General features: G+C 38.2%; 3 protein-coding genes across 4 annotated transcripts; 2 read left to right on the top strand and 1 right to left on the bottom strand.

The window, feature by feature from the left end:
* Window positions 1-1,699: 1,699 nt before the first annotated feature.
* rnaseh2c (ribonuclease H2 subunit C) lies at window positions 1,700-4,929 on the bottom strand. Its single transcript, XM_015379054.1, has 5 exons — window positions 4,864-4,929; window positions 3,985-4,139; window positions 3,637-3,749; window positions 3,380-3,499; window positions 1,700-1,857 (listed from the first exon to the last, which is right to left on the bottom strand). The coding sequence occupies exons 2-5, from the start codon at window positions 4,136-4,138 to the stop codon at window positions 1,834-1,836; spliced, it is 411 nt and encodes a 136-aa protein (XP_015234540.1). The 5' UTR covers window position 4,139; window positions 4,864-4,929; the 3' UTR covers window positions 1,700-1,833.
* Window positions 4,930-8,287: 3,358 nt separating this feature from the next.
* Window positions 8,288-13,412, top strand: bscl2 (Berardinelli-Seip congenital lipodystrophy 2 (seipin)). Of its 2 annotated transcripts, none has more exons than XM_015379383.1 (10): window positions 8,288-8,399; window positions 9,071-9,329; window positions 9,402-9,480; window positions 9,923-10,066; window positions 10,142-10,177; window positions 11,293-11,427; window positions 11,516-11,613; window positions 12,352-12,481; window positions 12,593-12,668; window positions 12,747-13,412. In XM_015379383.1, the coding sequence occupies exons 1-10, from the start codon at window positions 8,288-8,290 to the stop codon at window positions 12,890-12,892; spliced, it is 1,215 nt and encodes a 404-aa protein (XP_015234869.1). In that variant the 3' UTR covers window positions 12,893-13,412. The 2 variants fall into 2 exon arrangements, with proteins under 2 accessions (XP_015234869.1, XP_015234879.1); XM_015379393.1 differs by having other exon boundaries at window positions 12,580-12,668.
* Window positions 13,413-13,773: 361 nt separating this feature from the next.
* LOC107087689 (inositol-trisphosphate 3-kinase A-like) lies at window positions 13,774-22,996 on the top strand. The gene is made up of 8 exons (XM_015379405.1): window positions 13,774-14,125; window positions 14,285-15,135; window positions 15,981-16,065; window positions 18,223-18,436; window positions 21,182-21,386; window positions 21,480-21,581; window positions 22,213-22,284; window positions 22,389-22,996. The coding sequence occupies exons 1-8, from the start codon at window positions 14,077-14,079 to the stop codon at window positions 22,611-22,613; spliced, it is 1,803 nt and encodes a 600-aa protein (XP_015234891.1). The 5' UTR covers window positions 13,774-14,076; the 3' UTR covers window positions 22,614-22,996.
* The last annotated feature ends 1,269 nt before the right edge of the window (window positions 22,997-24,265 follow it).

Below are 24,265 nucleotides of genomic sequence, written 5' to 3'. Positions count from 1 at the left end.
ACTGAATGACCAGGTTATTCCATCAATGGACTTTTTGTTCCCTGTTGGCACAGGCATATTCCAAGATGACAATGCCAGGATTCATCGGGCTCAAATTGTGAAAGACTGGTTCAGGGAGCATGACACATCATTTTCACACATGGATTGGCCACCACAGAGTCCAGACCTCAACCTTACTGAGAATCTTTTGGATGTGCTAGAGAGGGCTTTGCGCAGCGGTAGACTCTACCATCATCAATGCAAGATCTTGGTGAAAAATTAATGCAACACCGGATGGAAATAAATCTTCTGACATTGCTGAAGCTTATCGAAAGAATGCCACAGCAAATGCGTGCCATAATCAAAGGTAAAGTCGGTCCAGAGTGACTTTTTTTTTTGGCCAGGCAGTGTATAAGGCACTGTACAGAGGATGAAAGTGAATATTATTCAGTGTGTATCCCCCTTGTGTAAACTACCGTATATGGAATACTGTTTAAAATACTAAGAGGAGGTGGGGAATAATGTATAATTGGCATTAAAGCTAAAAAAGTAGAGGTATTTTTAAAGAATAAATTTACTCATGTTTTGTCACAGACAGCGTTGTCCTAACTTTAAATAAAAACAAGTTAACTGTTTAGTTTGTATTTTCAGGTTTGAAACACCAAGCAAACTCATCCAAAGGGTCCACTTCCGCACTAAGGTCAATGTTTGGTACATTGTCCAAAATTTATTTAAGAAAGGGTTTTCAAAAGATTAAAACAGGTAAAAACCAGTTTTTAAAGACCAAAAACGCCCTGCTCCTGACAGCTGTGGCGCCTGAAACCATCCAATTTTCTCATTAAGCTCAAATACAAAACATGAGGCACTGTTTTAGTCTTAGATTGCCTAATGTAGACATATTGGTGTGATAGTCATTAAAACAACTTCTTTTACTTCTCTGCTACTCTTTGTAATACATGAGGATTATTTTATAGTTTAAGTTTGTTGCATTGAATGTTAGTCATAGTGAATTCAGCTTGGTACTGCATTGTAACATTATACAGCAAGTCTTTACCACAGCGAGCGAAAAGCAGTCAAATTAGTTCCTATATAAGTTGTAATGCATATTTGTGTCCTGTTGCTATGACGATTTGCCAGCAGATTTAGATGGAGATCATTTCAGTGTTGTGCCGTTTCGTGATGACAGGATGCAGCTGAAAGCAAAGTTTGAAAGTCTGTCACATAAAAGGTTTAATATCTTCTTCCTTTCAACTGTTTTTGAAGCATCACCTGCATTTTTTCCTCCATTTCATCATTTGAGTAAGAAACCATCCCTTAAAAGTCAAGACAATCCTTTAAAGTTGAGATGGATTCACTGAACACCTGCACTTTGATTGGACCAACACACTTCTAACTGTTCTTCACTTCCTCCTCCTCTGGCGCTCGTTCACCGTCGGGTTGAACCCCAGATGAAGGGTAGATAATCCACTTAATGTTTGCCTTATCTTTAATGTCTTTGTATGTGCCTGATGGTGGAATTTATTGTTCTGCACGGTTTTACATGTTTTGAGACACTTTCTGTAATAAAAAATAATTTAAACTGATGTTCTTAGTGGATCGAGGGTTTCGTGAGTGCCGATGTTCAGCATCCAAATGTCACCTTGTGAATAAATGGTGTTCTGCAGCAAAGAACCTTTGGTTGTGCTTTACTAATCAAAAGAATTCCCTTTACCCAGAGTAATTGGGTTTTTTCTTTTTATTTACAAAACAACACGTACAAAAACTATTGTTTGGGACAGTTAATACTACTCAGGTTATCGTTGGATTATAGGCAGCGATGTGGGTGTTCAGTTGGGATGATGTAATGAGAAAGTTTCAGTCTTCAACTGTTCCATGGATCTGTGAAGAGAGAAGACATGAGCATCAGCCAGAAGTCATATCCTCTTAGAAAAGTTTTTTTATTCCCGAGTAAACCGTTTCTAGAAGTGTGAGACAGTTCAGTCAGTAGTTGTATCCACACTCATGGCTTAGGATGTTAAAAAGTTTGGGATACATTTATTTCACTAGATTTTAAAAACAAAAGGAGGCACAGCCCCGAATTTAGATGTGAATTTTCTCTCCTTAATATACGCTTATATGCACCTATAACCCAGCTAATCTTACCAGGCAGCACCACAACCAAGTCAGTGTTTAAAATCCTCCCAGAAGCCTTGATATTAGCCTGCTGTATCAAAGCCCAAACATTTTTTCCACTGAAAATGCCTCGTGTCCAGGTTTCTGTCACCCTCATTTAAAAAGGACATAATCCCGAACCTGATGTAGAATCCCTGGTCCAACCAGCAGTACTGCAGCACAGCTGAACTCAGCAGATGCATAGGTGGACAGTTTGTGAACTTCTTTATCAGATGGGGAAAACGATAGGGTCGCATGCTGAAAGTAACTAGATATCTGTTCAGAGGAGTCAAATCAAGCCTTTCATACAAAAACTAATAAATGTAAAGCATGACAGTGGCTGCATCATGCTGTGGGGCAGTTTCTCTAAAGTAAAGTAGTTTCTCTAAACCTGTCACATTTATAACCAATCTGAGGGAGCCTGATTCTTTATTACAAGTTTGATTCACATTCATAACTTTTATTATCATACAGAATCTGACTCATGGAGTCCAGACTTATCTGATGTTTGATTTACTAGAGATTATTAAGGTCACCCAGGAAAAAAAATGTGAGGCTTTTAACAATGTTTACCTTTTTTAGGATTAAGTATGTAACAACAAGAACATAATTTAAACTTTGATTCAAATGCAGAGAAAACTTTAAACAAAGAAAAGATGACACGGCCACAGCCTGCTTTAAGCAAGATGGAACCTTTATTTAAAAAAAAAATAATTCTAATAAAGATTAATTTTACATAAGATTTAAGTAACTCTGTTTAAGCCCTAAAAACCTCCTGATTGGATGAGGATATAGGAATAATTCATTTTTTTCCTCCGTATTTTAGCTTCCTAACCAAATGGAACTGGGGAATATTTTCTTAAACATCTTGTGTTTTCTATTCTTGAAATACATTTTTGACTTTATATTGTTTATACTACTACTGTAATAGGAAAGAAAACACATTTTTACCTGCTTTGTGACCCTAATCCTCATTTGTATCTATTCTAACATACTCTTTAGAGATAAATTGAAGTTAAAGTTTTCTGTGTATTTTTTTTTTTCTCTATTGGAAACAATTTTAGCATTTCCTGTCAAGCCACAACTCCTCTAATCATTCTAGATTTCTGAACAATTAGAGGTTTATTTCACTGTTTGTTTGGACTGGCTCTGGAACTTCACTGAAGCTTGTTTCCAGGTAGAACTGATATTGTTTTATCTTGTTTCACCCTGGATTGTTCTTTTACAACCAAATCCATAAACGACTTACAGCCTCAGCCAGCTCCGGCCAGTCCATCGCCATCACCACGGTATCATCTGAAGTGGGAGGAGTCTCTAGGTTCCAGTAGGTCAGCTTGTCGAACACTGAGCTCACCTTAACCGTCCTGTCCTTGAGATGCAACATGTATAAACAGAGAATTAATCCCTTTAACACTTATGCTAGTATCTGATATTACTCCTTTCCTGGACAGTCCATTTCCATCTGTTTGTAGGAGCTGGAGTGTACAGGGTCTATTATTACTTCACCTGCTGGTCAGAGCCATGGCGGTCGACTTCCTTCAGGACCAGGCCTGTGTAACCCTGAGGACAGCTGATCTCCTGTCCCTTTAACCCACGTCCTCTGAAAGACACCGTCTTCTCTGCAAGTGGATAGATGCATTGGTTATAACCAGGAACCTCAGTCTATTTTATTAGGAGAGCACCATAAAGTGGTGCATAACTGTGGAATGGAAGGAGAATTACAGGTTTACTGCATAAAAAAAAACTATTTTAAACTCTGTAAGATGAGGGAGAAACATGAGGAGCAGCGTTAAGTTGTCCTGGTAGATGGGCATCATCAATGACAAGCAGTGGACTAGAATCTGTTTGTTGTACCTGTCTTGTGCTCTTTAATCGTAGCTGTGAAATACTGGGAGACCTGGGCCAACCCGTTGTGCTCGATCTCGCAGGGCATGAGGTGGACTGGGGCTTTTTCTGCCCCTCTCAGCGAGGACAGATGGAGACGAGTAACGCTGGCGTTACAGGACATCCTGCAACCAGAGAGGACAATTTAGCACAATCCAGCCTAGAAAACCTTAAGAGATGAGATAACTTTGCCATTTCCATCATGATTCATTTTTACACTACAGAGAGTGTTCATATTTCTATCTGATGCTTGTGCAATGTATAATGTGCAATTTATACTATTTATGTTTGACACCCAGTTCAATAACTATATATATATATCCAACTATATAAATACCCATGTAAACTGTAAACACCCTATGCAATAACTCTGTATAATGATACCACTATAAAAAAAATAAATTAAAAAAGCTGTTATATGTGGACGCACTGTATATACTGTAAATTTCTTCACTGTGAGATCAATAAAGTCAATCAATCAACATGAAGCTGTGTGGAAAATACATCAGCAAGAGTTTCAGTCCTAAACAGAATAATAAAATCAGTGAGGGATCTATTTGGTTGGGTTTTTTTATGTTTTTTTTTTTGTTTGTTTGTTTTTCTTTTGCCTTTTGTATATTTTCATATATATATATATATATATATATAAATATATATATTTGTTTTTGGAAAATTTAGTTTCCAAGAAATAAAAAAAAGAAAAAGACAGAATCGTTTCCGGAATGTCCTTACATAAACAAAAATAGGATTCGATATCAAATAAAGCCCGTTTAGTATTAGCTTTGTTTGAATATTACTAACATGAAGAGAAAAACCTGAAATTAATAAAATATCATGCAGACAGTTTACCTTTCAGCTGTTTTCTACATGCAACAGGAGGTCTGGAGCCTTTTCCGGTTACAGTCTTCTTCTCTTGTTGAAAACGAGTTTGGCGCGGTGTTGCTATTCGGTAAGAGTATAGCGCCCCCAAGTGGTCGGAGACAATCGTCCTTTATTCTAGGGGATCAAATGGGAAGTTTGGCTCTTTCCTTTTTTCTTCTTCTTGTAGTGTTTTATGGCGGTTGGCAAACTAGTTAAGTTAAACAAGGAAGTAGGAAACAACACTCACCTCCAGAAAAAAGGAAAAAAATACTTCTTTGTTCACCTGTGTTCCAGATTTAATTTGGGGGGTGGGTGAGAGGAACAAATCCCAAAAAAAAAACATTTTGAAACATTGCTATTTATTATTTTTTCTGCTTCTTAAGCTTTAGACTTTTTAGTAATCTTATACAGTTATCTTCATCAATAGTTCATGCTGGTTTTAAGGGGAGTTTCATACTTTTTTTCTTAAAGTTGGCTTATGTTTCAGACATTTGCAGTCTTGTGCTGTCCATTTCCCAAAAAATCAAAGGTATCTTTTTATTTTGTAGACTATGTTTAAAAATGTATACATTATATTTAAGAGGACTTTTGACTTTTAACAAAACTTTATTTGCGAAATCATAACAATACAATCAATTATTTATATAAAACAAGAGTCAATTTAAAATCTCTATTTATGTAAAAACACGTGTCAGCTAATAAAAGAACACTTAAATGAGGAGCTTGTTATATTGTAATTCTCCATCATAGTGCATAAAAGCCTCAGTGTTTTGTGTGGCTCTGTGGAAGGGAAACTCCAGCCTTATTCTGGCTTTAACGTTGCACTTTCACCAATATTTAAGAGGAGGACCAAGAAGAAGAAGAAAAAATAACAATATAAGTTAAATTATGAGATGTACAGAATCAAGGCACATATTTAAGTGGTGTGAAGATGTTTTAACTTATGGTGACCCATCTTCTGACTGACCTCAGTTTGGCACCTTTTGTTTACACAACACACAACTTATCGAAATGCCACTAAACCACAAATTACTTTACATGGAAATAATGGGATAAGAATGAAGAAACACATAAACGGGTTTTAAACTAAGAGCTTATAGCAATTCTTATGAAGCACATGTAAGATATGCTTAACTGCAGGCTTGGCCACAAACCCACTTTAAATAGTGCTTTCATCCTCATACTGACCATTCCCCCAATCACACCCTGCACCTGCACTTAAAGGCCTTATTGAAAGGCTAAACAGCACATTTAGCAAGAAACTCGACTGAAGCTCAAAATCTTTTAACTGCAAGACAACAACTCTACACACCGAGCCACAATTTCCTACAGAAGATGACTCTAAAGCTTGTAACTTCTAGTCTATGTAATTCAAAATGTTAACCTGTTACATAGACAGTTTATCCTGCAGTTGATCAGGTACAATGACAGATCATGTAAAAAGGCAAAAGTTACACTGAAAGATTTGACCAAATTTAGCCCTGAATGTTCGCTCAGAAACTACAGGTCAATCTGAGAAGAGCAGTGGCAGGAAGACATTGTAACAATCTGAACTCGTCTTCCTAGAAAAATGAAACCCCAAAATCCCACGAGAAAGGGACAGTTATTCTTTTCTTGCTACTCAAGTGGCATTACTTGCCAAAGGGGATGTTACAAACAGCTATCAATGCAGTGTCCACAAGCCTACGTTTGTGATTGGGTTTCTATGTCATAACATTTCTGAAAACTGCTTTTTTTTTTTTTTTTTAGAAATATCACAACAAAATATTCAGTTGCAACGCAATAATGCAGCAGTGAAATAACACATTTCTGAACACAGGACACCCATCCTCACAGCAAGCTTTATTTAGCACTGGGCTTTATTGGTCCATACATTTTGATTAAACTAATCCTTTATATCAGTCAGTCACCTCATCGGAATATAAAAAAGACAAAAGATAATAAAGTATAAAACCCTGATGGTATTTTTGATCAGCACCTGTCATTCAAATCTCATGTTGAGCTGGTTTCTCAAATTTCCTTCTTTTATCTCTGGAATATTGCATAAATTAGAACCATCCTGTCCAGGGGTGATGCTGAGAAACTAGTCCATGCATTTGTTACTTTAAGGCTGGACTATTGTAATTCTTCACCATCAGGAAGTCCATAAATTACTGTTTAAAGTTTTCAGCTGATCCACAATTCTGATGAAAATGAAAAACATAGATCATATCTCTCCTATCCAAGCTTCTCTTCATTGGCGTCCTGTTAAATCCAGAATAGAATCTTAGATCCTCGTCTCACGTTTAAAACCCCATATAACCAAACAGCTTCTTTCAACTAATGATAATCTCTAAACTAAGGAACATGGTCTCGAGGCATGATCTGGAACTTATAATTCATGCTTTTTGTTTCTTTGCGTTTAGACTATTGTAATAGTTTGTTTTCATGTCTGAACAAGAAGGAGCTTTCTTGACTGCAATTTGTGCAAAACTCTGCAGCGAGAATTCTGACCCATAAAATAAAACAACTCAGTGCAGTGTCCATATAATCTGTAATTCTCCCTGCATGAATTATAATAAAGCTATTTATATGTATAAATCAAGTGGAACACTGTGGCGATAGCCGTACTGCTCCACTCTTGTGAAAGCAAAATCTGTTGGTCTCTTTTTGGCATCAAGACAATTATTCTTATTGCCACATCGCCAGACAGGACACTTAAAAAAAAAAAAAAAATTAAAGACAGAGCTGTCCAATGCTAAGAAAAGAAATTCTGTGTTTGATTTAATTCAGGTTTGATTTAAATGTTTACAAATCAAATCACACACAGACAAGGAAAGGTGAAAATAAATTCATAATGTCGATATGGTGGAAGACAATGCCTAGGCCAGAAGTAAGCCTTCTTTAATTTTCACAGATTGGTAACCCTAATATGATGTATTTTTGTTAAACTCGGAGGTGGACTGTGCATATACTGTACTTCCTGTCATGCAAAGGATTGTGGGCAACAATAACAGTTCCAAAGGGAAACAGAGAACAATCACAGTAGAATTCACCTTTCACCAGTTTTTTTTTTTGAGAGAATAATTGGTGGATTGAATGCAGTTGGGTGAAGAAGAAACAGAACAGGTGGTCAGATGGTAATGAGAGAAAATCAGAGAAGCAAAACAGACAGAAAGTAAACTAAAAGAAAAATAAGATAAAGGGAAGCAAATAAAGCAACTATTATAAGAAAATTCAAAGATCTTAAGATAAAACTATTTCATATTGTAAATCAAAATAAAGGCAACAACTTCAAATCTATAAAACTGATACATTTAAATGAAAACTGACAGAATCAAACAAAGCTTAAAGATAACATTTATTTTTAATGCTGTTTGAGCTCTAAGCAGCTTTGTAGATGTGGGCTGGACTAAACTCCATCCAATGACAGATGATAAGATGCTTAGGGGAGTTGTTTTTACATTTCACCAAGATCATTTTGCACAGAGAGACTTCGGGGAGAAGTTTCCTAACAGCGCTTAGTCGGCCAAGACAAACCAGCGGTGAGTTGCTGATCTTAAAAAGGGCAACTTAAAACATATTCCTGCTGGTTTATAGCTTTATATTTCAAAAGAGCTATCAGTGACTTTTTGTTTTCCTCTTCATTTTTACCTTTGTAGATAAGAACTGTCTAATTAGAATGATAAATTCAAGAACTTGCATTAAAAGTCCCTGATCCATGAACTTTAACATACTCAGTCACAAACATTCAGTTTTATCTTTGAGAAAATGACTGCAAGGCTTGAAAGCGGTCTACCTTAGCAGTCTCTTCTGTAAATCAGATCAAAACTTCCTTGTTCAAACAGGTTTATAGCACTTGATTTAATCATGAAGTTCTTGGTTTTCTGTGCAGCAATTTTTGATAGTTCTGTTTGTGAAACGGATAAACTTTAAATCCAGTGAAGTCGGACTGGAGGCTGATTCTTGGCCCAGTTTGGAGTCATCTGATGTAAGCAGCTTCACAGTGGGACTTGGATTGGACTCGGTGGTTTTCAGTGATCTCATTTCTTAGAAGCCTTTTGCTCTTCCTTTGTAACTGATTATTTCTGTGTGAAGCTTTATGAGAGTAAGCTTTATTTCTGAAATATTTCACAAGTGTCATCATGTGCTTATTGGGTCAGTGTTTTTCTTTTTAGTTTCCCTGCTCTGCTACCCTGCATTTCTTTAATTTCAGATCTTATGGATCAGGAAAACCATCTGGCCTCAGAGGAAGATGTCGGAGAACCTTTGGTCATAATCGGTCAGGTTCTGCTAAGGCTCCAGCAAACGGTGATTCTGGGAATCTCACGAGCACGTCAGAGAGTCCTGCAGGGCTTAACTGTGTTCTCCATTGTGATTCTTCTCCTTTTGATCGCTGCTTTTTTATATGGGACCTTCTACTTCTCCTACATGCCCAAAGCTGCTTTTTCTGCACCGGTGTACTATTATTACAGGTGGGTAAAATGCAGCTGCAAAGGACCCATAATACGGCACATTTTTTATGAAATACCTTTATTTGATTACAGGACAGACTGTGAATCACCATCATCTTTCTGGTGCTCTTATCCTGTGGCTAATGTCTCTTTGATGAGGAGCAAGAACCATGTATGTATACAGGATCTCTGATTATTGCTTTCTATGTCATTCTCCTCCCTTCCCTGAGTATTGAAGTTCAGTTTTGCTGGTGGTTCCTTGTTAAATTCTACTGTTACATTGCCTTTTATTTTCTGTAATTCTTCCCCGTACTGCTTTTCTTCTTTTATTTCCTTCTCATGATTAATTCTTCATTATGCACATTCCACACTCATGTCTGTGTTTTGGTCCTAAAAAACACTATAGAACATAAAAGCTCCACACAGTTTCCTCGATTTCCTTTTGTTATTATGAAAATTGAAAACCACATTGCCTTGTTGTGATACTCTGGGTTATTTAATAATTTAAAATCCCAATACAATATGTGTCACTTGTGATTTCAATATGTGACAAAGTGCATGGACATTTAAGCAACCAAATGTATACATTCTGATCATTTTCTGGTTTGTCGTAGGCGCTGACATTTGGCCAGGCGTATCGGATGTACTTGCAGCTGGAGATGCCTGACTCCCCCGCCAATCATGAGGTTGGAATGTTCATGATCAAGACTACCTGTTTCTCCCAGGGTGGAGACAAACTGGCCTCCTCTGCTCGCACCGTAAGCCATACTCTTGGTTTCTGCTCTAAATACGATAATTTTCTGCAGTGATTCTTAAAGTCATGTGTTTTTCAGGCAAGTCAGCTGCAGAAGGCATCCAGCTCTCGTTTTGTGAGTACAGCCTTGATCTGTATTAACTTTAATCACAGCCGCAATGTGGGCTAGTCAGAGCTGCTTGTTCTTATGACGAGCTTGTTTTGACTCAGATCCCTGAGTGAATGACACAGAAGGTGTTTTTATGCTACTAAAAAGCATGTGTATATTTTCAGTTAAAGTATTTTCTATCTATCTATCCATCTTCTCCCGCTTATTCCATTGCTGTACCTATCTCTGGCAGTCTATCTGTGAGAGGCTGAGTACACCCTGTACACAGGTCTCTGTTGCAGGGCAACACAGAGACATACAACCATGCACACAATTTAGAGATGTTAATTAACGGTCATGTTTTTTGACAGTGGTAGGAAGCCGGGGTACCCGGAAAGAACCCATGCATGCACATGGTGAACATGCAAACTCCATGCATAAATACCCTGGCCTGGGAATTGAACCAAGGACTTTGTTGCTGCAAAACAACAGTGCTACAAACTGCATATTTTTTTTAAATGTATTATTAAGTATTTATTTTGGAATGCCTTAATTGAACTGGAGTACAGGATCTTTTGGGGGGTTTAAAGGGTAAAAATAAGATATGACTCTGAAGACATTGTCTTACATCTGAAGTATACTCACTATTGGATTTAAGTGAGCTGTTTGTATATTTCACTTTAGTGAGACACTTAATCCAATCCACAATGAAATATTTGAACCATTCTGTTGCAAAGAACGAGTAGGAAGAAAAATAGATATTGGGTTTAATTCTGACAAAATTTGCTGCTGGATCTGTTTAATTGAATTTTTTTGGCATTTTAAAATAAAAACCTTTGAAAAGAGGAGAATGAGAACCTTTAAGTTGATCATCAATGCAACCTTTTTCCATGGCAGTTTCAGTTCCCACACCTGAGCGAAGGTGAGAAAATGACCCTGGATGATTGACAAACACTGCGTAAAAAATCCTGTTCTTTAGAGGTCCTTTATTTCTATTTAATCCTCAGCTAAATAAATGAGGTTAAATAAAATATTACAGCTGCAATAAACAAATCTGTTTCAGGGATTTCTACATATTTTTAAAGGGCTGCCAACATATTTTCAACCTCTGTATATTAAATGTATAGCGTTGTTGTGTTTAGGGAATGCTGCGGTACCAATCCGACCTGCTGAAGACTCTGGGAACGCTACTCTTCCTCCCTGCCTTTCTGAGCGGAGCAGCTGAGCAGAAGCAGGTTGTGGACGTGGAGCTCTTCTCAGAGTTCGTAGATGACCCAGTGAGTGACATTTGAGAAGGGAATTCCTTCAGTTTCTGGCACTAAAAACAAGTAAATTAAAGCTGATGTTTCCTTTGTTTGTTTTCAGTATGCCCCATCAGTCACAGTAGTCATCGAGGTCCTATCTAGCAGGGTCCAGATCTACTCCTCTCAACTGTATGTGCATGCCCATTTCACCGGCTTGAGGTGAGATAGATTGGTCTATGAAAGGATGATGAAATAAACTCAACTTTCTGAATAAATAGGATCAAATGATTTAACAATGAGGAAAAATACTTTTATCCAAACCCAGATTTGTTGAGGTGGCTGGTTTTTCCCCATAATAATAATAATAATTTAACTTTATTGATCTCACAATGGAGAAATTTACCTATGCATTTAACCCATCCCCTCGGGGAGCAGTTGACTGCCCTCGTAGGGCACCTAGGAAGCAGTGTGGGGTTAAGGGTCTTGCTCATAGCCCCAGAGTGGCAGTCCGCAGAAATGGGGCTCGAACTCAGAACCTCATAAGCCCAATACCCTAAGCACTAGGCCGCCACTCCCTCATTAAATCATCATTTTAAATCTTAACTTTGTATTTACTCTGATTATCTTTGTTTGAGACAATAACATAAAAACAAAAAAAGGATCTTTTTGAAAGCTCTGTCGACCATTTCAAACAATGTAATGATTTTAATATAGCTTGAGGGAGTCATAAAACACCATTTAGGGGCTGGAAAAAGATTTTAAGAATCTTTCTGATGAGATCTTTGAGGTGTCTGGAGGTCCAAAAGGAAAGAAATTAACAGGAAAATGAATAACTATATCATAAAAAGAATACATTTCTCGTAAATAAATATACCATTTATATATTTGTTTTAAAATTTAGGGATCAGTTTTCAACAGTATACTATCTTTAATTGTTTTTTTTCCTCTTTTTCTCAGATATTTGCTGTTTTACTACCCCATCCTGTCAGCCCTTATAGGCGTGGCTAGTAACTTCACCTTCCTGAGCTTCCTCTTCATCCTGAGCTACATCAGACAGCTGTTGAGACTGCAGCAAAAGCCTGAACAGGTGAGGGGAAGCAAGACTTTAGACCAGACAACCTCATGTTTACAAGGCTTATCGAATTCAAATCTGTTGCTGTGTAATAAGTCTGATCTATCTCTGAGGTCCATGTTACAGCTCACAACCAATGGACACCAGCCAGAGTGGAATGATGTGAATAACCAGCCTGGGAAAGAAAAGGGTCTCAGTACAGGTGATAAGAAATGAGACGGTCTAGCACAGCCACTCATAACCTTAACTCACCTGACTGGTGGTATAAACTCTTTTACAGATACTGCAGAGCGTCTGGGCCCCCTGCAAACTGATCCCACAGACCTAAGTGAGGATGAGCGCCACCTGCAGCTTAGCAGCAACACAGACACACAGAACCAACATGCACTTAATCAGGAAGACATGTACCAATCCAAGGCAGCCTAATGAGTTTTAGCCCAAAACTCATACAGAGAATTCTGTAAAAAGTTTCAAGATTTCAAAATTGAAGTATAGAAATGTTTTCCCTAAACTTTGCTTCATGTACTGGGAATCCCGTCTCCAGACTGTGGTTCAGCTTTTTACTGGGGGAAACTTGTGCTTTGAATTGACTCCCTTTATATTTTCTGATCGTATGAGGCTTTGTGTTATGAATTCGGAAGTAAAAAAAACTGAAATGGGATGGATGGATGGATGGATGGATGGATGGATGGATGGATGGATGGATGGATGAAAATGAAAATAACTGAATGAGGTAGAAGGATTAAACTCGCCTAATTGCATCAGCAAACCATGGCAAAAGTCGAAGGCAGATGAAGGAAAAGGAGCCACAGTTTAAAATTACAGATATTTTTTAATAATGCTTTTTATCTAAAACCCTTCCAGGTCATTAACACTTTAAATCTAAACTCCTTATTAGACTATGTTGACTGTTGTGTTGCTTCTCAATAAACTAAATGATTTTATTACCAAGATGTCCCATTTTTCTTTTAAATATTTTTCTTATTTTCATATTTTGGTTTTCAAAAATAACTTTTGTGGATCAGATTTATTTTAGGCCTATTATAAAATTTGTAAAACACTTTAGATACAGAAAGACATCAGTTATGTATTTCAAGTAACTTTTTTTTCACCTAACTGCATGAATGGCCTTCTTTATAAAATTTTAACACATACAAATGTAGATTTATAATTCAGTGGAATTTTGAATTTATTTTTGTCTATTTAAACAAGCTTTCGTTTCACAGAGGCAGTGGAAATGTGATAAAACCATTATGGCTCCACCTTGTTTTACAGGTTCTATCTTTTTTAATAAGCTTGTTTTACCTATCACGCATTAAAAACATCAGGGTATCATTTTCATTTAAAACGTACACCATTTAAGGTAAGCTTTGCCTTGTATGGGCTCCATGTAATGTGGGGTTAACAGTTTAGTTGGTGTGATAAAAGCAGAGGGAGGACATGGTACTCTGCAGTGTCTGACTCCGTCATTCCTGGATGTCATCGTGCCCTGAGGCGCTGTTGGCTGAGCTCCATCAGCCAGCCCAGACCCAAGCTTAGGAAACATCATAACGTCACCACATGCAAACTGTGGTTCCAACATAGAGAATGCAGGGGGGGGACGTAACTCCATGTCAGGCACAAGGCTTTGCTTCTCTCTGAACTCAACGTTGGATAAAGGTAAGAGGCGTCCTGCAGCTTTGGAAAGTTTTATTCTGCAACTTGTCCTTTTAAAGAAAACTTTAAAATTGTTGTCTTTGTTTTTCATGCCTGTAAATGCATTTCCTGAATCGTATTCAAAACTGTGGCTCTCTTGTAAATATTTCCCTGTTGCAAAAGCACATGCTGTGTCCATGGAGCAGAATCGCCACCTTTGCTCCAGTCGGGACTCGAGCATGGATACAGCAGAGGACCGAACGGGCTTAAAGATGGAGGGGATAGAGATAGAAGACACTGACTCATGTACTGCACTCTCAGATGAGACGCACCAACATCTGTCAATCGGTGATGAGCCGTCCAGCAGCTGCACTGAAGTCAGAGCCAAGTTCCGGCCCAGGCTCCTGGCCACTAAAAGCTTCCCTCCTTACAGCCAGTGTATAGGTGGACTGGGAGAAGACACGGATTGGGACAATGATCTAGACTCGGAGTTACAAATGGCTTGCCAATCAAATGCAAAGGAGGATATGCCTCATGTAAAACCTAATGAAGTGGACGACCCTGCAAAGTATTCCCGGGAAGTTCTCAGGGCCAGATGGAGGTCCAGGAGGAAAGAGAGACAAGGAGGGAGCTTCGATGTTGGCACGGACGGCTGCGACAGAGGAAGGTGGAGTGGGAAGAGGAGGGTTGATGAGAGTGAAATAACAGGGGAGCATGATGATGAGGAAAGGGATGAGGGGAAACACTGGAGAGGGAGAAGCTCCAGTTTGGAGAGAGGTGAGAACAATGAGGGGAAGCAAGATGGGAAACCTTCTTCCACCTCAGCAGCTCAGGAGGGGAACTGCAGCAGCATGGAGGCCCCCGAGGAGTCGAACGAGGAGGCCGAAGATATGCCAAGTCATCGGCATCCAATCCTCTCCAAGCTGCTGCACTCCTCCACCTCATCCTGCTCCTCCATCAACCTCTCTTCAGAAAGTGACGAGGTCTTCAGTGATATAGAAGATGCAATGTCTAAAAGAAAAACCTTCAAGAAGGTAAGAACACCTTATTCATGAATGGTTGACCTGGAATCTACATTCCAAGGGATTTATCCAGTTTATTAGTCTGTTATCCCCTCTCTGCATCTTTCTGCTGCGTTTTTTTTTTTGTTTGTTTAAATGGAAGAGAAATAAAACCATGTTTCTTAACTGTTCTCTGCACCTGTGGTCCAGCTGATTTGCATGGGCTTGAAAGAGGACTTTGACACGGTCGGATTTGAATGCCGTTTGCATGGCTGTTTCTGCTACAGATATGAGTTAAGGGAGGAGCAAACAGTGGGAGGACAACTAGAAAGTAGATTTTTCACTCCCTGGCCTCAGGGTGTTTGAACCATCAAACAAAAAAGAAAAGCAGCAGTAGGACTGATGGTGGCGAGTTTCACAGTAAAAACTAATTCAGAATCAATAGTATTTTAGAGTAAAGCTCAATTGTTGTTGAATAAACAACATAAACTAAAGCCATGTTTTCATTTTGGTCCAGCGTCTCTACTGAGCATGCTCAGATCAGCTATAGCCTTTGTTTTTCTGTTTTTCTGTGCAACTCCTCTGTCTCGTAGCAGCTGTTTTGTGTATATACAAAGCAGATCTTAAGTTTACAGCTATGCTCTGTTTGGAGAAAATAAACATTTTAAACCTTTGGCTCACAGGGAGATTTTTTAGAAGATGTTTGCTAAAGTTTAATCCTAGAATAAAAACAGAAATAAGACTTTGACTTTACCCATAGATTTCTTCTCAGGTTGGTCAATCGTTTGATAGGATGACCTAGATAGACATGATAAAGGTCAGATCCCCCCTCCCACATGAAGAACTCATAGTTTCTTCTTTGGTTATTTATCCCTCAGAGTCGCACCTGGAAAACCTTCCTGACCATGATGCATTGGTCGCTTCGGCGCCAGAGTTCCTGGGTCCAGCTGGCTGGACATCAAGGCATGTACATTATGCAGTCACACCAAGTCTGCGTAGAACCTCAAACGTTTTGCTTTTTTTGTGTTTGTTTCTTTTCCAACAATTTTACATGTTAAAACTAAATCCCTTAATGCATTTTACAGTTTAATAATGAAGAAAATGACACAAAGAAATAAGGCCTGGTGTATTTTTCTTGGGCCTTTGTAGTGTATAGTTTTGTTGAACCGCCTCTCATTGCTGTTACAGCTGCATGTCAGCTGGATATATGCCTTTACCAGCTTTGCTAACCTAAAGACTCAAATTGCTCCGATTAAATTGAGAGGCCCTAAAAAGCAATTATCAGGTCTTTTCATTCTATTTTACCCTGAACTTTGACTAGGTCACTTTACTATACTGTTATAGCTTTGGCTGTAGTTTTTGAAACTACACCTGCTCCCCAGTCACAAGTGTTTTGCAGTTTTTTTCTGGGATTGCCATCTATTCTCTCCATTCATCTCGCTCTGACAGGCTGAGACAGTAGCTGTCTCAATAACTAATTGCTGCCTCTATAAGATATTAAAGAACACACAAGGGCACTCATCCTGTCAGTGGCTACTCCTGAGTTGAGTATCTCTGCGGCTCCTCCAAAGTTATTTATCTCTCGTCTGCTTTTCCAAAATAATTCTCTAATGCTCCTTAGTGGCATCAGCTATCTATGGTTTAGTTTGTTGGAAATGCTAATCTATTACTTTGAGGAGGCTTTAGATTATCTTCATGGACATCTCTGTCCTAGGAGCTTCCCCAGAGCAAATGCAGGTGGTGGGAGAAAGATAAAAATAACATCATCGTGTGACATTGGGTCCCACCCCATGCATGAAGCAGAACTAAAGAGCTCCTCCAGCGAAACACCACTTCACCCTTAGTGTGCTAAGGAGCGCTCTCACAGATATTCGTCCCAGCAGCTGTTAGGTTTTATAATCCACCAAACTTGAGGTTTTTTTTTTTACGTCTCTGTGGTTAATTGTACTTTTTCCTCCTTTTTGAAATATGTTTTTTTTTCTGCCCTTTAATCAGTTGCTCGTATGCATTTGGTGTATTTTAAATCCCCCTATTCAATTTGGTATTCCAGTTGAGCTTGGCATCTTTTTTCCCCACCTCATGAGCATTTTTTCCTCTATATTTTTGTTTTTAACTTAATGCTAATGCATTTGGATTTCCCACTGTGAGTTTTTATATTCTTGCCAAGCCAATCAGATTGGCTCCGAGGTGCCATAGTATTGATATACTATTGATACTCGTATTCAAATCTTACTGAACTACTAGTAAAAGTTACTTGCTCTAACATCTACTGAAGTAAGAGTATTGAAGTACTCACTTAAAAAATACTTAAGTATTCAAAAATACAAATAAAAATTTCTAATATCAGTACATTTCTTTATAATTTTCAGAGTAATTTTAAAGAACCTTGTAATTATCAGAAATCATCTGCTGTATTGATGCGTAGAACCACCTGCAACAGATTCTACACCACTTGTAAATAACTTCAGCATAAAAAATGCCACACAAAATGAGACAGCTATAATGATTATTATTTCTTACTTAAAAGCAAACCAAAAAGAAATCGGAAGTGTCTTAATTCCCCTCACAATTTCACTATAGAATAGCGGTTTAAAGTTGAATCTATTACCACAAAGAAACTGCGACTCTGATTTGAGAACTCATCCCACTGAATAACTTGGCCACAAGGCAAGTAAATATGCCTTATAAAATTCTAAACTACAACTAATATCTGCCCTGAGTTTGTCACATTTGTGGAACATCATGCAAATCTCTAAAACAGTGGTGTCCAAATTCAGTCCTAAGGACTGCTATCTTGCATACTGAAATTGGGGAGATAACAAAGCAAAGCTGAGCCAAAAGGACCGAGTAACTAGCAGCTTCCTAGAAATGGAGTGGAGTAGAAAGTACAAAATTTGACTTTGAAATGTAGTGGAGGGAAAGTTACAAGTACTTAACAATCACGTGCCAACATGTTTGTCAGATAAAATCCCAAAGAAGAAAAATTAAGTTTGTAAGATGATAAAAATTACTGATCAATCATTGGACATAGCAAGTGTTCAGTTAAAAATATTTACTGGATTTACTGTCTTAGAATATTGTTTCTGTTTCTTGTATCACCTTGTGTTGTTTTGTCACTAGGTAACTTTCAGGTTAGCAAAGGGGGAGAGGTGCTGAAACTCTACAGTGAGCTGGAGGCGAAGTGTCTAGACTGCCTGATGAGAGATGCGCTGAGACCCTTTGTTCCGCAGTACCATGGCTTAGTTACCAGAGGAGAGCACTGCTACATCCGCCTGGAGGACTTACTCAATGGCCTGAGAAGGCCTGTTATCATGGACTGCAAGATGGGAGTAAGGTAGGTTGTGACCCACAAAAAAAAACAACGTAATTTGGTGTTTTTCAGCATTCTTTATCATATCTGTAATAGATGGCAATCTGTTCCATCTGTTTTAATAAAATTGGAGGCTAAAATAGCTGTAGTTATAGAAGGGGAGTTTCTGGCTGCCCAAAAACAAGAATCGTATATGCTTTTTATTTACCAGAACATACATTATTAATTCCCCCATGCCACATAACAGCAAACACGTGTTGAAATTAATTGTTGATAAAATTGGTTGGACTTACCTACATATCGGCATACAAGCTCGTATTTCTTTAATGTCATCAAATAGTTTGTTAGTTTATGTTTTAAGTGTCTTTATGAAATCAGATCTTTTAGTATAAAGAATATATTAGTGGCGGCTGCCGATCTTTGATACAGGGGAGCCTCGATGGTGTAAATGAAATCCAAACGCCTCGTATTCAAATGTTGAAATGCATAAAACACATCACTACAATGGGTAAAAATTGCTGTTGCGAAGCGCTCTAAAAATAAGTCCAGAAACCAGAGCATTAGTTCAGCACAAGATGTAATTACTGACTGAATAACTTTTCCTTCTCGACTCATGAGGGAAAACCTCCTCGCTGTCTGACCACTGTCATCAAAAGTATGTTTGCCAATTAGCATCGAGCAGCCAGCTTCATGACCCCCCCCCCCGCTCCATAGACTCCTTAAGAGCAGAGTTGTCAAGTAACAAAGTATTTGTACTTCGTTACTTGACAGGTCAAGTTGATACTTCAACTTTTACCAGAGTGGTTTTAAACAGTATCTATACTTCTACTGAAGTAACAAAAATGTGTACTTTTGACACCGCTCCCTAAGAGGTTTAGCCTCACTGGAAGTGATGTATTTTGGTATCCAATCAGGGCTCTACTTTCTCGCTGCTTACTTCAATAGACCAAGGCACAAACCTCAACAGGGATTTTTCATAGAGGCTGACCAGCAGAGTCCTGCTGCTCCAGAGCAGAGGGGAGATTTGTGTCCCAGAGCAGAATAAACAGCTGATTAATGAGCAATCCAAACGTGAAATCAGATGCATTTTAGAGTATATTTCATTCAGCTTAATGACTACGTTTATTAAGTTTACAATGCATATTTTACCAATCAGTTTATGAAATTTACAGGGGAGGTTTAGCCTTTCTGGTATTCAATGAGAGATCGCCACTGATGTATTTGGTCAGTTCAGTCTAATCATATTGACAGATATAAGCTCAAATAATATGCTGCAGTTCAAACACAGTATGAAAAAAATCTTTTCAGTTATTAATTGTCAAAAAAATTTATTTCCATGGAAATGCCTCTGTAACTTCTCAGTCATCCTGGTCATGATGGCATCCACAAACAGGCTGTGGGAGTGTGGCCTAGCAGTTAGAGCATAGAGGTTGGAAACCTGAGGTTTTAGGTTTGAGCCCCACTCCCACAGACTGCAACTCTGGGTCTCTGAGCAAGAGCATTAACCCCACACTGCTCCCCAGGCACCCCATGATAGCAGCCCACTGCTCCCCAAGGGGATGGATTAAATGCAGAGGTAAATTTCTCCAAAGTGAGATCAATAAACTTCAATTAATGAATTAATTAATTAATTAACAGGCTTAAATTGGAAGGCAACCGGATTCAAACTAATTTTTTTAAAGACTTTTCAACAGCTATGCAGGAGTCTTTGTCCATTCTGTTCGCCCGCACCAGCCTCTAGTTGAAGCGCTGATGTATTTAAGCAGCATGGAGCTCCATCCTCCTACACACATTCCAAGTGATTTGCATTTGACTTATAATGTGTGCAGGAGGATGAACCTCCATGCTAGGATCAGAAAAACAAGTTATTTATGAAAGCACCTCATGCATCATTATTTTTGCACTGCTAACATGCTGAACTTTTATAACCCTTTTAAATAGAACACAACTGAATTTTTCTACTGCATTTTGAATCATATTCAATTTTGCATTGCACTGAACTTTTTCATAACATTGCCTTTTTGCACCATTATTTAAACTGTTTTCTTTCATCTCCTAAATTGTTACATTCTGATCACTACTGAACTTTATATTTGCAAGTTTATTTTACGCCAACTGCAATATCATTACACTGTTGTAAGCTATATGAAACGAAATTTATAGTAATGCAACGAATAGACAATAATGTTTATCTAAGTCTATACCTTTTGTCAAGCTCGGTTAGTGAGATGGGCTTACTCTGCAGCCACATAACCAACAGAACATTGCAGAACCTTATGTTTAGCAAAAGTCTCAAAGGTTACATGTTGAAGCATTAATTTGGCAGCATGTAAATGATCTATCTGATCAATGAAAAGGAGGAAGTCTAAAATCTTCTCTTGGCTATGAATCATGAAGCGTACTTAGATTTTTCTGCACTACTTGTTTCCATTCAAAGCTTATTTTCGCTTATTACCATTGTTCAGTTATTTTAACATAAACATTAAACAAAGATTTTTTATTCCAGATCCACAACAACCCCAATCAAAATGCTTAGACTTCAATTAATCGGATTACTATCTAGAAATCAAATATTTTTTATTTGAATCATAAACTTGAATTCCTGCAAAACAAGAAGCTTCATATCAAAATGCAATAAACAGGAGTGCAAAAGGTTTGTTTTCTTGTGATCCGACAGTTCTCACCCCTTTTAAATGTTTCTAAATTCTGTGAAGGATGACAGTAAACAGTAAATTGCCTTTTGAGCTATGTCAGCATTTTCTATCTTAGGACATTCCAGGAGGAGGAGCTGATCAAAGCCCGAACCAAGCCCAATATGAGAAGCGACATGTACCAAAAGATGATAAAAGTAGATCCATCAGCACCAACAGCTGAGGAACATGCACAGAAAGGAGTGACCAAATGGCGCTACCTACAATGGAGGGACACTACCAGCTCTACGTCTACGCTGGGCTTCAGGATTGAGGGCATCATGGTACCAGAAAAACTCAGTTCAATCTTTTTTTTTTATGAGAAATGCCGTAGATATAACTTTACAATTTTTCTTTAAAACATTTCGGATTGACAGATGGAGGACGGCACTGTCCAGCGAGATTTTAGAAAAATCCAGACTTTGTCTCAGGTCACAGAAGCGTTACTCTACTTCACCAGGAATCAGTTGGAGACTCTGGTAAAACACACTTACACAACACAAATAACATTCAATTCAAAGTTAGCTGCATCAACAGTTATCGTGGAAGCTGTCTGAAGATACATAGTTGAAGGTTTCACAATGTACTACAAGCAGACAGTAGCTCTGATAATATGCAGGGGGAAAAATGTGAATAAATGATCACTTTGTTTCTTGAGCAGCTGAAGATGTTTTCCACATTTTCGCATTAAAACAAAAACCTTAATGTTTTTTTTTATTAATTTTCCAAGTGGAAGATCAACACAACCAGAACAAAATGCTGCAGGATTGTTAGCGGATTATAGAAGGAACACTTTTAAAATACATGTAGGGAAAAATAAAGAATTAAAAAGAAAGGTGCCTTCCTCATTACAGAGGGCAGAAGCAGCCAATCTAACTAGAAAAGCTCTACTCGGTTTGAGGTACTTTGCAACATCAATGAAGAGCTTTAATATTAAATAAAGGGTTGTTCTCCAAACATTTATTTATTTATTTTTTTCTTTCCTGGTAGAAAAATATCAACCTGCATTACTATTCTGCTCCCTGTCTGAGTTAACATCTGTCAGTGTGATATTTGAGCTGCCAAATATGCCTCAGAGACCCATAACTGTGTTGATTTTTGTGTTTTCAGAACGCGTACCACTCCAGACTCTTGGACCTGAAGGATGCGCTTAGGAGTTCACAGTTCTTCCGAAACCATGAGGTTGGTAAAAAAGGAGATATGTTACCTTCATCTGAAATTAAATGCTTATAGTTTGCTTTGATTTCCTTTGTGTTCAATGTGTCACTGTCTTATTACCTGCTCAGGTAATTGGCAGCTCGCTTCTCTTTGTCCACGACCACAACAAGGCCAGCGTTTGGATGATAGACTTTGGGAAAACGATGCCTCTTCCTGATTTGAAGGAGCTCCAGCACAGCGTCCCTTGGGTTGAGGGGAACAGGGAGGATGGGTATCTTATTGGTCTGACCTCCATCCTCACAGCGCTGAGCCAGGCCATCAGCGTAGCTGAGGGGCAGCAGGGGGGCAGCTGAGGGGAGGAATAGAAAGACACATGAAGTTCTCTGAGAGTCAGTGACACAAACTCCTGGATTTCAGGATGAAGCAGAAACAGTGGCTGCTTCAGTGAAGCCCAATTTAAATATAAAAAGTGGAAGCTAGTTTTTCTTACCGTGCATCTGGTATGTACAAAACAATCAGACGAGCTTTTTGTTATAAGAAATAAAGATTTTGAGATTTGTTTTTTTTTGTATAAAATGTAAAAAGATAAGTTGTAAAAAAAAAAAATGTTTTCTTTAAGCGCTATGTCACGCACAAAACCTCACGTTCTGCCTGTTTTAAGTCAGTACGTGTTTATATATTTAATGTAACTTGGCTTTTAAATAAGAAAAACCGGTAAAACTGGTCAAATGTATGTGTTGCCTTTTCATTACCTATGAAGTAAATAGACTTGATTTCACCAAAATGTTTCCCTTTCTTAACTTTTTTTTATTCGTCAAACACATTATATTGTTCTGATATTTTGTTGGCACATGTGTGAAAGCGTGCACGAGCCAATCTCTCCTCATGCACGCTCAGCTTAAAAGTTGCTGCATCGCTCATACAAGCTTACTTTCCAGAAGAAGATTTGCGTTTTTTCTACCATGTCAGATTCACCACCGGTAAGTGAAAATGGGGACGAGTACATAGGACGACCTTACGTAAACATATCACCAGAATGATTGAAAATTAGGTTAGACCAATTATTTTGATGATCCACCAGGAAAAAGATCATCATCCACTATACCTTTAAGCCTGGACTGTTTGGTGCCAGCAACCAGTTTGTTCCATCTGCATCCAGTCTGATCAATCTACTTCCAAACATTCAGCCATCATCCAGTTTACTCAGAGCAATCAGCCAGTTCAGCCTGTCGCTAGCAGTTTCTGCCTTCATCTGCCTCATCAAGCCTTCTACCTGACTGGTTAAGTCATCATATCCCAGCTCAGTTATGATTACCACTCTGCCTGCCTGAACTCATGAACTCTCAATAAACCTTTTAAATGCACTCTGTCTGGCTGAATCCTAGATTCTCAAATATTCTTGTTAGATGACCCCAAGTTAAGTTTAATAAACCAAATCAAAAGTCTTTATGCAGATTGTAAAATATTTGGAACAAAAATTAAGGAAATATGTGCTTGGTCGACTACCTGTGTGTGGAAACTTTGAATATTTGTAAGGTTCTTTTTGGATGATTTGTAATAAAAATGCATTTATGAGTTATATCTATGCTGGGCCCCAGCTTGGTCACATGTTACTGTGGGATGCTAACACATTCTTATGTGTGTTTTTTAGACAGAGGCCAACAGAGGCCAGGGCCCCTGTAGAACTAGTCCTGGCCCTTGTTATGGCCCCTGTACTGGAAACATAATACAAACAAAAATTCTAATGATGATATGCACTGGAACAGACATAGTGACTGATAGGTCCATTGAATCCTGTAGTTTTCTTTACAGTTCTGTTTTATTATGATTTTAAAATTAAGATGGTAGCTTTAGTCAAGGTGAGATATGATCACAGTATCTTCTGCAAAATGTTATTTTGAACCAAATAAAAAAAATACTCTAATTTTTTTCTAGCTGAGTTTAACTGCTTTATTTAAGTTCTAATTCTGGTTTGGTTAATTCTTGTAATTTTCAGATAAAATAA

This window comes from Cyprinodon variegatus, unplaced genomic scaffold, assembly GCF_000732505.1.
Source record: "Cyprinodon variegatus isolate N-32 unplaced genomic scaffold, C_variegatus-1.0 Scaffold10, whole genome shotgun sequence".
Taxonomy (NCBI): Eukaryota; Metazoa; Chordata; class Actinopteri; order Cyprinodontiformes; family Cyprinodontidae; genus Cyprinodon; species Cyprinodon variegatus.
The sequence above is the reverse complement of the archived record's forward strand: the minus strand, read 5'-3'. Positions and strand labels throughout refer to the sequence as shown.